This window comes from Paramacrobiotus metropolitanus, unplaced genomic scaffold, assembly GCF_019649055.1.
Source record: "Paramacrobiotus metropolitanus isolate TYO unplaced genomic scaffold, Prichtersi_v1.0 Parri_scaffold0000062, whole genome shotgun sequence".
In the NCBI taxonomy this organism is placed as follows: Eukaryota; Metazoa; Tardigrada; class Eutardigrada; order Parachela; family Macrobiotidae; genus Paramacrobiotus; species Paramacrobiotus metropolitanus.
The window spans coordinates 797,552-812,959 of NW_026570282.1; the positions used below are offsets into that span (position 1 = coordinate 797,552).

Below are 15,408 nucleotides of genomic sequence, written 5' to 3' on the forward strand. Positions count from 1 at the left end.
TTTTCATCAACTACCAAGACAAAAACAGGATGATCAAACGATTTATCGTAACCTAAACAAGCAGTTAAGAAAAGGTCATTCAAATACCGGCCGCGTAGCCGGCTGAAACAACGGTTTTGCTGTGAGGAATAACTATACCAATCAGTTTGCATGATAAGAAAAAATTCACTGCCAAACTACAGAAATGATTTCAAATGAACACACCAACACTTCAGCAGCGCAGAAACCGCTCAGAATCTCAATCTCTCAAGAAACAAAGCAACCAATGAAAGCTGACGAACAGCCATAAACAAGAAATGGGATGGATATTGGCCCACAATTAACTATGATTAACTACATTAATCATTCATTAACACCGTCATTATTGCAAGTCAACAGGCTGAATTACATGAGAACGGTTTTTCAACGATCAGCCACCGAAATCAAAACTTTTGGCACGAGTTGGCTGATTGGTATCCGCCGAAATCGCTGGATTAATGGGACCGACTGGGTTAAGGGGGTTGGTCGGATTCACTGGGTTAATGGGACCGACTGGGTTAATGGGGTTGGTCGGATTCACTGGAAAGGGACCGACTGGATTAGTGGGGTTGGTCGGATTCACTGGGTTAATGGGACCGACTGGGTTAATGGGGTTGGTCGGATTCACTGGACCTTGACCTGGGTTGACCGGGCTAACTGGGTTAGTCCCGGCGCCGGCTCCATTTGGTGGCATGCTAGGGTTTACGGGCGGTCCTTGCCCAGGTGGTCCCCAGGGAGGAGGAGGACCATACGGAAACGGTGGGCCAGGTGGTGGAGGTCGACCAAAGGGACCTGGAGGAGGTGGACCAAAAGGACCTGGAGGAGGTCGCAGTCCGTTTTGACTGGTACTGCCAGCTTGGTTAAATACATTTTGACCACTAGGTTGGTTGTATCCGTATTGATTAACTCCATATTGGCCACCAGCTTGGGGATACCCGTACGGATTAAAAGTGGGATATCCATAATAACCATAAGGATTGTACCCGTATCCAGCTGGCTGAAATGAACTAGGTCCACTCGGATTTTGCATTGACGGCCCATTACTGATCGTGGCTGCACGATTGCCACTCGGACGAGGAGGTCGCTGGTGTGCAACAGCACCGGACCCGGAATGGTGCTCTCGAGATTCCCCGGAATGCTGTGGCTTTCCAGGATGACCTTTGTGACCTTTTTGTTCAAACTTGATTTTCTTTCCGTGTTGGAGTGAAATCTTTAAAGGATCACCACGAATGATCTTCTTTAAAACGATTAGAGGAAGGACCTTTCCAGGATTTGGCTTTCCATGAGAATTCGGTTGAAAGCCTGGAAAGCCGGGGTGGTCGGCAGGTCCGTCGGCAGCCTCGCTGCCGCTTTCTTCTTCGCTGCAGCTGCTGCTTTCGCCGCTTCCAGCAAATGGCGGCGGAACGGGTGCTCCTGGCGGTGGTGGAGGAGGTGCCGATCCTGGTGTTCCGGAAAGCGGCAATAGTGGTTCTGGTACCGAACCGCCCGGAGGCGGGAGAGCAAGAGGTAGCGCAGGCGCACCGTTAAATATCCCCGCTTGGCCTCCTACAAAGGGTGGTGGTGGTGGTGGGCTCAGCGGAGGTGAAGGAGAACTAGAGGAAACCGGGGGTTGAGCATAAATGCACCCTACTCCCGCAAGAGCTAGCAGCGCGCACAATCTAAAGGACACCATTTTTAACATACGTAAATCCAGGACGTGCGCATTCTGATCAAACTGCCCGTTGCACGTTTATATGCTGATTTCCAGACAGGGCACGTGTTTTAGAGTGGCTTCTAACAAACAATTTTCGTGATCAGCATGTCTTCAAATGCTGATTCTGCATTCAGCCAACATTTTCACCGGTTTTAACGTCAAAACCTCCCTGAACTTCTTATCCACAATAATTAGCATAATCGGAATGGTAACTGTCATCGCTTTTATCTTATATGCGCACCGCGGCTGTTATTATTACAGTGTCAAATAAACATAAAGACCCCGAAAACGACAGTAAGTAAGGTTTAATTAACGAAGATTCATATTTCTCATAACGTCACCGTACATTTCCCTAACTTGTAAGCAGAGAACAAACACAAGCGAGCTACGAGGTAAATACAGGAGAACGTCTAGCGCTAATTACTTAATGAAATTTACTATTCTGTTACTTCTGAATATGACCATGAACTTATGGTAAGATTAACAACCTGCGAAATTTCTAACGAAATCGTACAATATTCCGTATCATTATAAAGCTCTGTTAAAACCAAATTATCCAAATAGGCTGAAATAGCACAAAAAATATTACACCGGTAATCACTCTTTCCCGAACCAACAATCGAGTAACATTGATACAGTTGCAATCATTCCACATGAGCCTGGAGGATTTCTTTCAAGATCGGATGGCTAGTGGATGCTGACGTCAGAATGCAACCCACAAAGGCATTGGGGCCCCAAATAGGATGCTCTAAGCATTTGCAACATCCAAGATCCTGCACCGTAAACCCGAAATGTCTGTACCGGTCATCCGTTTCGAACATGGTGGAATTCGTGTAAGGGCTGAAGTAGGGACGGCCGGAGGATGGGTCAATGAAATCTCCCCAGACACTATTTTCTTTCAAGGCTTCCACGATTTCCTTAGCAATCTCCACGAATTGAGCGGTCAGTTCCTCACGCTCCAATTCCATGTCCGTTGACCATATACTCATATCGTTCTGGAATGTATTACCATTTTTAGCACAAACACCGTCAATAAGGCTTAAGAAAAAAGCAAGACAACAAAACGAAAGAAACTGTTACAAACAGCAAACAAAATCAACGTAAAACGGTGAAGTACGCATTTCAAATAGCGGGTTTACCATTTCCGCAAAAGGAAGTCATGATGTAGTACTGTACTTTCTAAAATCTAACGTGAAATCTTCTACAAATCGACATTTTGAAGGTGATAATTTTAACAGCTTCAGCCACTTCGAAGATTATTTTTACTGAATAATATAAACTGATCTCTAGTTCAAATCGGACGAATCTCAGCCTATTCGTAATTCGTATGGCTTTGCCTTTCCAGACTTCAGTAAAATGTGACAATGCACTGAACTGACTGTACCTTGGTTTTATGGCTAACAATGACGGCCGTAAGCTTTCCATGAGCTTCTTCGGGAAATCCTCCCGGAAACAGATCACAAAGACTCTGACGGGCTTTGTCAGAACATTCCTGCACCACACATTCCACTTGATCCGTTTCGATGCGCATATCCGCAGATCGTTCCATTCGCTGAGGTGGCATAGTCGCGTCCACCACGATCTGGTTTTGCAACCCAGACAAGCGTGAATCCTGATAATTAATACCGTTGAATACACTAGGCAGTTCCTGACTCGGCGCAGTAACGAGAAACAGCTGGAGTGATGGATTTTTCTTGAGACAGGCCGCGTTGCGCTCGCCAGCAGGACCGACAAATCCACGTAAAGGAAAAACTTTTGCAGTTTTTTCCGCGGCTGAAACATAAAAATTCTATGTTCAGAACACAGTTTATTAAATTTCATAATTATAAAACTTACTCAAATTCTGCAGCACTTTGTCCTTCTGCTGCTTCTGTGTTCTAACGGCACTACGAACTTTACTGAGTACAGTCTGGAACTGATTGCAATAACACGCACGACGAGAGGCATTAACGACGTTTCCCAGATTATTCATTTTCAGAAAGAAAGTCAACACTAGCGTCCGAGGTAGATAAATGTGAACTGCCAATGAAGCGTAGCTGCTATTTAATTACAGCAGCACTAGACATTAACGATTTCGCGCATAAAAATCCACCCAAAAAATGAAAGTCAGAGTCAATATATTCATCTCCTGCAAAAAACTATTCAAATTAAAAATCGGGAATGCACTCAATGCAGCCAGCAGCCTCGAGCGAAAAGCGCATGATCGTTTGCTGTGACGTCAAACCGGAAGTGTTACAAACAGCAACAACAGACGGACATGGGCGGCTGCACCTTCGCTAACATTGATAATTTTAGCACTCTTGATCCTTGCATAAAATGATTAGTTCATGTTGACCCTGGACAGATTGCACTAAAATTAAGTAAACGTAAACAATGCAAATTTAATTTTTAGATACTGTACTACTTACCAACAAGTAACTAGTAAGTTTCTGTTGTTATTGCATCCGCTCAGTAAGCAAGTATAGCGTCGTACGTCCATTGTCATTCTGGTCAGTCTGGTAACGTGAGTTACCTGACTGTTACTGTACTAGTATTTTCATTTTCGAATGATTTTGAACCTTAGAACGCGGTAATGTCCTTATTCGTATTATCCACATTTGGCAATATTAGGGGCAAACCAAAGTCAACATCTGCTATCAGTATTATTGTACAGACACAATGCTGGAAGAAGAACAGCCTAGCATAAGAAATAAAATAATAATTATGCAACACGATATTAAGGTCAAATCGGAACAAACTTCTTTGCGCCACTGCATTAATTACAGATTCAATAGGTGTTTGAGCGAGCAGTGCCGAGCACCCATAATTCAAATTACCAACATACGGTACAGGTGCTCTCCACTCTTCTCCACAAAGATACTAGCTTGGGTTTAAAGAAACCGTTGCAGGTACGATTTTCTGACCCGGTCACGATAATGATAGAGTTCTGAGAAATAGGTGACTCTTGAGATGGCCTGTTCCAGCCATTTCAATTGTCCGTCTACGCTGAGCGTTTCCGGTGATGTACGGTGAAGAAAATCCAGATCAACACCACGGGGCGGCGCCGGAAGGGGCGGGAGTGCCAGTCGCTTTCGGCCGTTAATCATTATGGTATCACCAATCCGTACCTCATCTAAAACCGGCCGATTCGGCATTTGGCCTAGAAAAGCAGTAAAATATTCGGAGTGTAATCTGAAAATTGGATTTCCTTAAATTAAAGTTTCGGTAATTGTATAGGTTACGTGAAAATGGCCATTCATGACGGTATATAGGTACGGGGGTGGCTATTCAAATTTGAATCCTTCTTTTTAATCAAAGGAAACTTTTTTTGTTTCTGTTTGTGCTAATCCTTTCTTTTAAATCAAAAAAAGTTTTTGTGTTTCTATTTTAAATGAAAGACAACCATCTCTTAGCATGTAAGTAAATTTAAATGCGTCAGTTACACTTCCTTCAGCTAAACGGATTACGTGTCTGAGGTGAGCAAGATTAACAATCAGTGACGACCGCGACGCAATAATGAAAGCTGTAAATGCACTACATAAACCGAGTACAAAAGGTGAGACGCCTTCAATTAACATTGTAATTAATAAACTTGTAAGTGCATATCCAAAGGCTAGCTGCATAACTGTTGAGGAACTTGAGGTTACAATCTCTTCGGTTTTTTCAACAAAAAAAAATGTGCGTACCTAGTATACTTGTTGGCAACGGAAAATTTGTTTGCACATTGGGAGAGTTTTGTGCGATTTCGCCTGTAATGTGTGGACAGATGGAATCATGGCATTGTGTTCTCTGCTGTTCCAGATTAACCTCGCTGGTATTGGACGTCTTAAAATCAGGCATAACAATGCTGGTATTTTGTGCAACACCAAATTCACCGTCTGTTCCAGCATTGTATGGAATGGAGCGATAGTCCACTGTTCCCACAGCACCGTGAACGACTTCTAGCGGATCTGTCATTATTTCCGTGTTGACCAGTTTAAACGTAACATGAGAACTTGGTTCGTTACGCGGTTCCATTTTTGTAGACATCAATGGTCCAGTGGCTCCGGAAGTAGAAATATTTAAAATGCGCCTCCATGCTGGTACAGGAACAACAGCGCTCGCAGCAGTGGAAGCAACAATTTTGGCGGGCGTAATTGAGCAACCGATCATAGGCGCAGAAACTTCCGTATCAGTTCCATCGTCCTGAATTTTAGAGCGCGGTTTTGAGTAACAAACTTTTTTTGCTTTCCTGAAATCAGATGTCGTAGCTTCGGCATGAATCATTGTCGTGCCGGCACTCGCTGCAACGGCCGCAACTAAACGGTGTCTTCGCGGATCTGACGATAAATCTTGATTTACAGCAGGACTTGCGCTTTTGATGATCGGTATCTGTTTATTAGATTCATCTGCAATAACCGTTCAAATAATTTTTTAAGTTTTCGATTACGTACGAGAAAAACCTATCGACAATAATTTCATTCAGATATAAAACATAAGTGTTTTCGAACCGTTGTGGTGTTTTCTGTGTGCCGGATTCGATTGTTTGTTAAACATCGTGTCTTGTGCTTTTTGCGTCATAGCTGATTGATCACCCTTAGGCTTTTCAAAAACGCAGGCACGTTCTTTTGTGCTACGATCCAGTAGATCTGGGAAAGGTTTCCTTATGATCGCCGCAGAGTCGACTGCTTTTTTCTTTGGAACTTGGTAAGAACCTATTCCGTTTTTCTGAAGACATCGCAAATTCACATATTTGCCAATTTTCTTATTTATGAGGCAGCAGCTTCATTAGCATGCGCAATTTTCTGCCGTGGAAAGGTTATTCTTGAGCTTCGAGTCAACTAATTAAACACCAAAGTCCAACATGGCGTCACGTTGTAAATTTTTAATTAAAATACTGAACGAATTGTGATCTACATGAAAGCAGACTGACCTTAAATTATATTTGAATAACAAAATTCGGCTGGCATATGTAAGCCTATATGATCATATGCCTATATAATCATATCAATATCAATATTAAAGTAAGCCTATATAATCATATCGTTGAATACCTGAGTGACATCGACCTGCGTCGAATCTTCATTTCTACCTTCTTTCCACTGGGATCGACATTTTAAGTTAATCCAATGTTGATTCTCTGATGAACTTGAATGCCTGCAGTTGTCTAAACTAAATGTTCTCAGAATAATGGAATCCGCTGGCATTCTGGATATTTTGAGCAGATGTTTAGTTAGGCTGCAAACAGAGACTCTGTTAGTGAGAGTTCGAACGGTCGTCTCCTCTCCAAAATCCCAAAGGTCGTCTGGGCCGCTGAAATATCAGATAGACAAAACATGGATTTGGATGTCAGAAATGCAGGAAAAATAGTCGCTTTATTAAAAAAAGTCGCTTTATTAAAAAGATCTGCGGAACAGACACCGTAATATCCCACCTTTCGGGGTTGCGCATGAAATATGAATGCTTGTTTACTGTCTGTTCTGGATCCCGTAAACGATACACAGATACAGCACATACTTAAGTTATTTCGAATCAACAACGTACCTGCGATTTGCATAAACAGCTGCTGCCAGTGAGTGCTGCGTGAGTAGTAAGTACTCGTCTATGTACATATGTTATAGATATACTTACTGGTATAGTGTACGTATTATAGTGGTAAAACAACAGTGGAAATATTTAACATAATTATGTAATTAATACAATTTATAATAATTACGTAACTTTAATATAATTATCCTTAATAATTGTAAAAACTAGTTTTTAGTTTTGTAACGAAATTCCACATCTTTGACGTTGGAATATCAACTTTTTCTCGTTTTTTGTTGCAACGGTTAATTGATGTGTTTATTTTCATTATCACTTATTAGTGGAGCAAATATTTCTTATGTATCTGTACATAACAGATTTTGAGTGAATTCGCTGGATCGTCCATTGTTGTTTAAATCTGAGTGTGTGTTCATATACGTACATTGTATAAGCATAAACATACGTAGTTTACTGCTAAAAAGTTTAGAAAAGAAGGGCATACACTTTTGCAATGCAGAACGGAGACCACGAAGAAGTCCTACGCTAACATACTATTATATTCAGATATCACAGCTGTCCAGTTTCAAAACAGTCCTGTACATTGTACAGTATGCAAACGAGACTGAAATGGATGTTTAGAATTCATCGAACCGCTGATAGTGCACGATGTTCCAGTTTTTTTTCGATTGCGGGCATCATGTGTACTAATAAAAAAGTCCAGTCCAAAATGGCATAGCATGGCCGTGGTACTAAATATGTTCTTGTTTCATTTTGAAACTAATTGTTCTTTTCGGACTTTTTTATAATTCTACTGCCATGAGCCTCGCGCCTGTCTCCGTATATCTGGTTACAACTCATTGACCTCGTTTATGAAGTCATTACCGTAGCAATTCTTATGTCGAGAAATACCGAAAATATTTGGCTACAGCAACATAAACGTTTAATACTGGTGTGTCGGATTAAGTCGCATCATTTGCAAAGATTTTGTTTTTCTGATTATGGCTACTTCTATGACTCTTCTGTGTATCATGATTTTTTTTGCCTTTCTTGGCATATCGGCTAACACAAACGTTTTGCAATCCCTCGAAGATGCCATAGAGGAAGATGAAAACCGCGCTGGTCATATCTCTTCCCCCGCAACTGCTACTACTAGAAAACCGCTTAATCTTCCCCAGTCTATGGCAGTACCAGGTAGTTACAAGGTTAGAATTATGATATTATCTGATAAAACTAACTGAGCTAAGCTGCTGCACATTATTGTTATCATCATTGTTATTATTACCATTACTTAAATACGCGCGACAAAAATTTCGTTCCAGTTTAATTAACTTACAATAGCTATATCTACTAGTAACCTTATAATAACTATGACAAGTAATGAAATGCGTATCTTGCTACGTCAGTTCTGTAGAAGTACAGAGTATATTGTATTCTTTTGAAAGAATTGACCTACAAACATTGGCGTTGTGTCTTCCACAGAAACCATAACTTTGGTGCATATTGAGAGAAAAGATTATACTGAAAATCTGCCGGTACGCCACCGCAACGATTATGCCTTCTATACTGGAGAATTGAGTGGCGACCATCACGATGACTGGAATCGCACAGCAAATAGTGGACGACAGGATGCAATGGAATGGAGTTCCGAGGTGGGTACGAATGCCAACCACGTTAAGAAACTGGACCCTTATGGCACAGAGAGATCCCCACCGGAAATCAGGCTAATGAAAAACTCGAAGAAAGAGTCCAGAATGCATGACGATATTCGAATTCCATCGGAATCTCGCGTTGACCCTTTCGACGATGAGGCATACGACGACAGATACGGTCAGCAACTGCATGGACAGCGCCGTTCATTAGGCCGAGCACCATCGTTGTATCCAGGTCAAAAATCTTGGAAACTGCAACGAATGCTGGAAAAACGGGCTCAGCGCAAAAGCTTCACGTAACACATACCAGAAAATGCCTGTATTTCGTTTTATTTTGAGCGTTGACCGGTGACCGCCATGGTGAATTTATCTGCACAATGAATTAATATGTTTCTCCGGTGCTGCAAAACGCCGTTCGTGTAAATACTTTCGATATTGTCGGCCTGGGTACTTGATAATATATGTATCATTACATCACTGCGTACATCACACTATTTGTTCTAATTAATTGAAATATTGTAATACTTTAAGCCTGATTTTGTATTTACAATTGTATTTGTTGTAATAACATTATATGGATATGCAGGAAGCGATATTGCGAAAATTTGTGATCAAATTTTGTCAACGATAGATAGTATAATTTTATAATGCCTGTACTAACGTACCGTAATACAAGTGGATAAGAACAGTAAAACAAACTTAGCAAAATAAGGACAATCGAAATCATAACTTTGCATAACACAATGTAAGCACCGGCATAGTTTTGTGTTAAATACGTAGGTACCATTTACAGTACTGAACACAGTGTAGCCGGTAATTCGTTAAGATAAGATTGCATTTACCTGTTCCTTTTTTAGTGGTAACTGAGATATCGCTAGAAAGCATGGGTTTTTAATTAAGTAACAAATGTCTGGTACGCGGCGTCTGCCGTATCCTTTCACATTTATGGTTAGATTTTGGAAGCGCTAACAGTGGCTAACTTTACAGAGTGATTGTGAGGAGAACATATCGTATCGGCTGCACGTGCATCGAAGTTGTACGTATTGTAGCGTCTTCCTGTTAAAGGGTTCTCCTCAATCGATGGATCGTTAAAATTTTAGCTATGTTCACTGTGCACTAGGCCTAGGGTAATTGATTGTGCAGCCTTTTGGGTCTTCTGTGGTTATTGCCATTCGTCCATCGTGAAGGTGTAATCGTGCAACTGAAATAATCCTTGAAACTGTTTAAGTTGCGGTAACTGGGAATTACAGATCTGGTTTTTTTCCTGTTATTTTTCTGCTGCATTTGATTAACGAGTTGCGTGGTAGTGTAAGATGTCGACACTAGTAGCCGAGGAAAGCGGAGAGCCGGAAACTGACTCCATGAAACCTAAGTTTCGACTGTGGTCCGCGTTACGCCTGGTCTGTGGCCTGCTGCCGTATGCCGCTTTGTACTGGGTGGCCACATCTTATTTCTCGGCGTGGCATTGTAAAATCACCTTACTTTACGTATGTTGGTATCTCTATGATGATGCATCGAGAAAAGGCGGCCGGGCAAATGTCTGGGTGCGTCGGTGGAGAATTTTCCGCCGTGTTGCCGAATATTTTCCCATCTCTCTGGAAAAGACCGGCGATCTCAGTACTCACGAAAAATATATTGTCGGCAGTCATCCACACGGAGCCTACTGTATCGGAGCGTTTAGCATGGGTAAATGCATACTAAATATTTTTTACGAAGATTCTCAGTTACCGATTTGGGAGGGTCACTTACGGCAATTAGTAACTGTTTTTAAAACCTTTATTATTTTATTAATTATGTCGTTGCCTACAAAAACATGGCACTACTATCAATAAGAATACTTGTTTCGATTCAGTCAATTTACATTAATAACTTTTGCGATAAGGACGCGCAGGAGATTCTGTACATCTTTATAACTGGCACATGTAGAGTTTTTACTTAAAAGTTGATTGAAAACTTCATCAGCTTCCGGCTTGATAATGAGTTTTACAGGGAGAAAATGGGAATAAATTCGCATAAATTTGATACGTTTTACGTTCAAGCAAAGCGAAGACGTTACCAGAAAAAAGTTTTGCTTGAATTCAAAGTTTTAATTTCTGATCAAGCTGCCTTCGATATGCGAGTCTGTTTTTGTGTTACTGCGTTTTAGAGCCCATTTAGTTCCGAGTTTTACATTTGGCGAGACAGATGTGTTCAAAGTCCGTCTGAGAGTTTTCCCTGGCACAAAAATGAGTTATTTTCGTCGGGTTTTCAAATGGTTATTTGGGTATCCACCAGTGCTGCCCGTAGGCCGTAATGGAGGCCCATTACCGTACCGAGTTCCACTTCACACGATAGGTACCTTACAGATTAGAAACAGTTGTTGACCTAGTGAATGATGTTTCCCACAACCATTCTGCTGTAATTACGTTAGTTGGAAAACCGATAACTGTTACCCAAGACGACCATCCGTCGCCCGAAAAAGTGGATGCCCTTCATGCTGTTTATGTCAAGGAGCTATGTGACCTTTTCGAAACCCATAAAGGACGATTTGGAATGGCTCATGTTCGACTAAAACTGGTGGATTAACTTTTATTTACTCAGTGATCTGTAACATCTTTATGTGTCTCACCTTACTGTTTTTAAAAGAGCTTAAACAGTACGAGTATATACATAACTTCGCTGTGATATATACAGCCGTATTCAAAAGATTTATAGTTCTGGTGATAGCTAATTGTAAGAACAATATTTTGGAAGCGTGATGAATTTGATTAAGATTCCGTAACCAAAATGGAATTATATGTTTCTCTATTACCAATTATGTTTATAACTCAGTGCTTCTCATGTTGTTGATTTTGTATAAAGCCATAAAAATGAATTAAAAATGAAACGAATGCTCTCTGCAAGATATACATGTAAGCAGCCACAAATCTGCAAATTTCAAATGATTTGCAAAAAAAGAATGACCAGCAGAAGTACTGCATTATTATTATACCAGAAGAAACTAAAGCTTCGCGTGCAACACTAAGGATTTAATATATCTAATGGCGTGAAGCAGCAGCAGCATCGTTATGAGCAGCACTACCATTCGCAATTTTATGGTTCAAATCCATTTCCATGTGGGATAATCCACCACCCTTTCCGTTCTGCATAACCCATTGCAGGGTAAAATTTCTGGCCTTCTGAATTCCTTTACTTGTGACATTGAAGGAAGACATAAACGACTGATCAAACTTGGCGAAGGCATCGTTTAGATGGTCTTGCAGACTGGCAGCGGTAAGGTTGTGCGACGTAGTGACGTTATTAAAGAGCTTGGTATCCAGTGTCCAGGTATCCGTTTTGTCAGAACAGTTGCTCGTTTTGAAATCAAAGGTCGTCAGGTTCGTGTTTGCCATGCTAACGGTCGAATGGCCAGCCGCTGATGCCACTGTTTTAGCGTTGACGGCAGCGGTGACGTGATGAGGGTCAGCCGTTGTTGTCACTGGAGTTTTCTCCGGATGGGCGGAGTTATCTGTCATATGCACGGTACCGTTAGGCTGCATCGCCAGGGATTTCAAGAAATGTTCCCACAATAGTTCTGCACAGCCGATGTACGATTTGACTGATGCCGCCATGGCACTGTGATCAACCGCTGACAATTTCTCCTCACCATGCGCCACTTTTTCCGCCGGATTGGAAGCTACCCCGACGAACAAGACGTACAGTATCCCACAAGCTCTTGTAAAGGTCATCTCGAGTAATATGTTAAGGTAAGAACCTTGCCAGTTGTGGATCCTTTAATATGAATATAGTTCTACACTACGAAAGCTAACGTCAGCTTTGTAATAAAATCCGGCAATATTAACAAGACTAGACGACGTAGATACCTCACGCCGGTGCTCGGTGGCACCGTTAGCCCACAAATAGTTAATAATGAAAAAACTATCGGCGTCTTGAGCATAAACTGCACGAATGGTTTGTCTCGATAAAATTGCGCTTGTCCAAGTTGTTCATCGTTGATTCAAAATCAAGGTCAGACATTTGTGTTTGTTGGCGAGCATTCACAATTACGTTCCCGTGACCAAAACATGCTGAACTAACTTCGTATCCGGATCCATACCAAGTACTAGTAACACGCCGCTGCATTTCATTGATTTCGGTCATCCGAATCTACAGTGCACTATTTGTACTAATAGTAGTTTCGAAGCACAACCAAAATTTTATTGGAAAAGAAATTTTGGAAAGAATTAATTATTATTAACAAGAAAGTTGAAAAGAAATTAAAGTATTAGGGTCCTGCCATTTTTTGTAAACTGGATCCGTTGACCCACATCCAGAGCTTACGGATGAGTTTACTATGTGTGTTTCATTTACTGACATTTTGACTTATAATTCGCTTACCTAATAAACGGCCTCGACTTCTGAACTATGTACATCCGGCCGGCTCATCAGTAACATACATACTGTGTGAGCCGTTTAAATTGTTGCATAAACTGCTTTCATGTCCATTGTAAACCGTTTACAATGCATAGCAGCGGTCAATCTTTTCCAATGATCTAGAAACCGGTGGTGACTATATTTTCGGCCGTCTGTATGAAGTCCATAGAATTAACTAATTTGCTGAGAAATGTTTTTTCGGGTAATCGTATTGCAGATCTGGTACTGCAAATCTTGTGATAAGCTTCTAGATCTGATCGGAAAAAATAATATCGTAAACATTTTCTTTACAACATAAACTATGAAATACAGTGAAAAGTTTTAAGAGAGCTTCGGCATCAATAGGCGTACGTGTACGGTGCACCATATTCCGAACTGCCGCCAGTGCTTTTGCTTTTTCCGACTCCGAATTTCCGATTCACGAGTATTTCGGAATTCCGCATAACGTTTCTTGCAAGTAATAGTGACTCTTGCATTAATCTGCGCTGCAAAAATACGTAGTCTGAGATAAAGTTTTCATGTGAATAATTCCTATGATTTTTTATGTACTTCTCTGACCGCAATTTCAAAACAAAGTTCTTCTACAATAAATCCGATAACCGATTAATTAACTGAGACCGGATGTGTATTACAGCAGTCAGCGTCTTTGCGCATTAATATTCACTGCAGTGGTGGTTCTTAATGGTGTACGACAGCGATACGAAATCGTAAAATGCTGGGATCGCAAACGTGCTCTTCAAAAGTGCGGCGGAAGCACAAAAATATCTGATTCCCGGGAGTTGACGAATAGCCGCAAAATAGTATTGCGGCGAGACAGGCTGCAGTGTCCAAGACTTCTGCAAATGCTTCGCATGAAGTTAGTTACATAGTTGCACAAATAAAGTATTCTTATTTTTCAAAATTTTTTTGCAGTCAAGATGCAGTCAATGGTACGAGTATGCATATTACTCTCTGTTTTCGTGATAGCATGTATTTGCCCAGCATTCAGCACTGATCAGCGTAAAGGCGCCGGCGTCGTCCACCACAAACCGGCTTTTCATCCTGAACATGATGCAGCGGCTGAACCTACAAATCCCATTGGATCAGCGCAGAGCAATTCAGAAAACAATCAGGAGACCAACGGTCAACAGGAAAATACTTCACAGCGAAAAGGTACTGGTGTGATTCAACATAAGCCGGCCTTCCACCCTGATACCGACCAATCAGAAGCAGATAGCGAATCCAAAGGAGAACGAAAGGGCACCGGGGCCGTTCACCATAAACCGGCATTCCATCCCGAAACCGAACGATCGGAATCTCAAGATCACGATTCAAACGGTGAACGAAAGGGCACCGGGGCCGTTCACCATAAACCGGCGTTCCACCCTGAAACCGATCATAATTCGAAATCTGATCACGATTCAAACGGTGAACGAAAAGGCACCGGTGCAGTGCATCACAAACCGGCCTCCCATCCCGAAATCGATCATAATTCCGAATGTGATCACGACTCAAATGGTGAGCGAAAGGGCACCGGGGCCGTTCACCATAAACCGGCATTCCATCCCGAAACCGAACAATCGGGATCTCAAGATCACGACTCAAACGGTGAACGAAAGGGCACCGGTGCAGTGCACCATAAGCCGGCTTTCCATCCGGACCACGACCAGTCTGAGTCGGAATCCGAGAGTGATGCATCGAAAGGTCACCGAAAGGGCACTGGTACCGTACATCACAAACCGGCATTCCACCCGGAACATGGTCATTCGGAAAGCGATTCCGCTAACGGCGATTCAAAAGGCAAAGAAAGTGGCGCCGCACCGACTCACGGTCATGCTGATGGTAAAGGAAGCAAAGACGAGAACCCGTCACCCCGGTTTGGTGTCAAGTCTGGTGCACCGGAGCCAATAGCAAAGGAGACTCATTCGGAGGAAAGCGTGGATAATTCCGGAAAAGTCCGTCATCCTGTCGATATGCCAGCTCGGGGACGCGGTAAACGAGGAAAACGGAATCTTGATTTAACTCACGGTTTTGGTCGGGGAAACGCAGGTCCATCTGGACAGCAGAGTAATGCGCCTAAATGGGAAGTGTAAAGGAGTTACATAATATTTGAAACAAGGTTTAAATGATTTGACCTTTGCTTAAAACATTCTCGAAGAGAAACTCAATCGACGCAATCAGTCGGGGTTCCTA

General features: G+C 41.9%; 6 protein-coding genes across 8 annotated transcripts; 2 read left to right on the forward strand and 4 right to left on the reverse strand.

Moving 5' to 3' along the window:
- Nucleotides 1-25: 25 nt before the first annotated feature.
- Nucleotides 26-1,740, reverse strand: LOC129593457 (basic proline-rich protein-like). Its single transcript, XM_055489783.1, has one exon. The coding sequence runs from the start codon at nt 1,697-1,699 to the stop codon at nt 410-412; it is 1,290 nt and encodes a 429-aa protein (XP_055345758.1). The 5' UTR covers nt 1,700-1,740; the 3' UTR covers nt 26-409.
- Nucleotides 1,741-2,000: 260 nt separating this feature from the next.
- On the reverse strand, nt 2,001-3,873 carry LOC129593458 (cobalamin trafficking protein CblD-like). The gene is made up of 3 exons (XM_055489784.1): nt 3,548-3,873; nt 3,096-3,484; nt 2,001-2,706 (listed from the first exon to the last, which is right to left on the reverse strand). The coding sequence occupies exons 1-3, from the start codon at nt 3,681-3,683 to the stop codon at nt 2,356-2,358; spliced, it is 876 nt and encodes a 291-aa protein (XP_055345759.1). The 5' UTR covers nt 3,684-3,873; the 3' UTR covers nt 2,001-2,355.
- A 390-nt stretch (nt 3,874-4,263) lies between these two features.
- On the reverse strand, nt 4,264-7,174 carry LOC129593515 (uncharacterized). Of its 3 annotated transcripts, none has more exons than XM_055489865.1 (4): nt 6,724-7,174; nt 6,181-6,397; nt 5,377-6,078; nt 4,264-4,850 (listed from the first exon to the last, which is right to left on the reverse strand). In XM_055489865.1, the coding sequence occupies exons 1-4, from the start codon at nt 6,874-6,876 to the stop codon at nt 4,582-4,584; spliced, it is 1,341 nt and encodes a 446-aa protein (XP_055345840.1). In that variant the 5' UTR covers nt 6,877-7,174; the 3' UTR covers nt 4,264-4,581. The 3 variants fall into 3 exon arrangements, with proteins under 3 accessions (XP_055345840.1, XP_055345842.1, XP_055345841.1); XM_055489867.1 differs by having other exon boundaries at nt 6,181-6,510; XM_055489866.1 differs by having other exon boundaries at nt 6,181-7,174.
- Nucleotides 7,175-9,765: 2,591 nt separating this feature from the next.
- Nucleotides 9,766-11,705, forward strand: LOC129593561 (2-acylglycerol O-acyltransferase 2-A-like). The gene is made up of 2 exons (XM_055489938.1): nt 9,766-10,530; nt 11,255-11,705. The coding sequence occupies exons 1-2, from the start codon at nt 10,158-10,160 to the stop codon at nt 11,407-11,409; spliced, it is 528 nt and encodes a 175-aa protein (XP_055345913.1). The 5' UTR covers nt 9,766-10,157; the 3' UTR covers nt 11,410-11,705.
- Nucleotides 11,636-13,293, reverse strand: LOC129593560 (uncharacterized). The gene is made up of 2 exons (XM_055489937.1): nt 13,201-13,293; nt 11,636-12,969 (listed from the first exon to the last, which is right to left on the reverse strand). Exon 2 carries the CDS (start codon nt 12,549-12,551, stop codon nt 11,862-11,864), a length of 690 nt encoding a protein of 229 aa, XP_055345912.1. The 5' UTR covers nt 12,552-12,969; nt 13,201-13,293; the 3' UTR covers nt 11,636-11,861.
- A 794-nt stretch (nt 13,294-14,087) lies between these two features.
- On the forward strand, nt 14,088-15,308 carry LOC129593468 (uncharacterized protein C2orf16-like). Its single transcript, XM_055489794.1, has 3 exons — nt 14,088-14,092; nt 14,149-14,165; nt 14,218-15,308. The coding sequence occupies exons 1-3, from the start codon at nt 14,088-14,090 to the stop codon at nt 15,306-15,308; spliced, it is 1,113 nt and encodes a 370-aa protein (XP_055345769.1).
- Nucleotides 15,309-15,408: the final 100 nt, after the last annotated feature.

Excerpts from the sequence above, each read along its gene's own strand:
- LOC129593457 (XM_055489783.1), bottom strand. The coding sequence starts at position 1,699 with ATGTTAAAAATGGTGTCCTTTAGATTGTGCGCGCTGCTAGCTCTTGCG.
- LOC129593458 (XM_055489784.1), bottom strand. The coding sequence starts at position 3,683 with ATGAATAATCTGGGAAACGTCGTTAATGCCTCTCGTCGTGCGTGTTAT. Across the intron at positions 3,485-3,547 it reads CAAAGTGCTGCAGAATTTGA|CCGCGGAAAAAACTGCAAAA; the intron begins GTAAGTTTTATA and ends TTTATGTTTCAG. Across the intron at positions 2,707-3,095 it reads TTGTTAGCCATAAAACCAAG|AACGATATGAGTATATGGTC; the intron begins GTACAGTCAGTT and ends AATACATTCCAG.
- LOC129593515 (XM_055489865.1), bottom strand. The coding sequence starts at position 6,876 with ATGCCAGCGGATTCCATTATTCTGAGAACATTTAGTTTAGACAACTGC. Across the intron at positions 6,079-6,180 it reads ACACAGAAAACACCACAACG|ATGAATCTAATAAACAGATA; the intron begins GTTCGAAAACAC and ends CGGTTATTGCAG. Across the intron at positions 4,851-5,376 it reads GTTGCCAACAAGTATACTAG|GCCAAATGCCGAATCGGCCG; the intron begins GTACGCACATTT and ends CTGCTTTTCTAG.
- LOC129593561 (XM_055489938.1), top strand. The coding sequence starts at position 10,158 with ATGTCGACACTAGTAGCCGAGGAAAGCGGAGAGCCGGAAACTGACTCC. Across the intron at positions 10,531-11,254 it reads TATCGGAGCGTTTAGCATGG|TTGGAAAACCGATAACTGTT; the intron begins GTAAATGCATAC and ends TAATTACGTTAG.
- LOC129593560 (XM_055489937.1), bottom strand. The coding sequence starts at position 12,551 with ATGACCTTTACAAGAGCTTGTGGGATACTGTACGTCTTGTTCGTCGGG.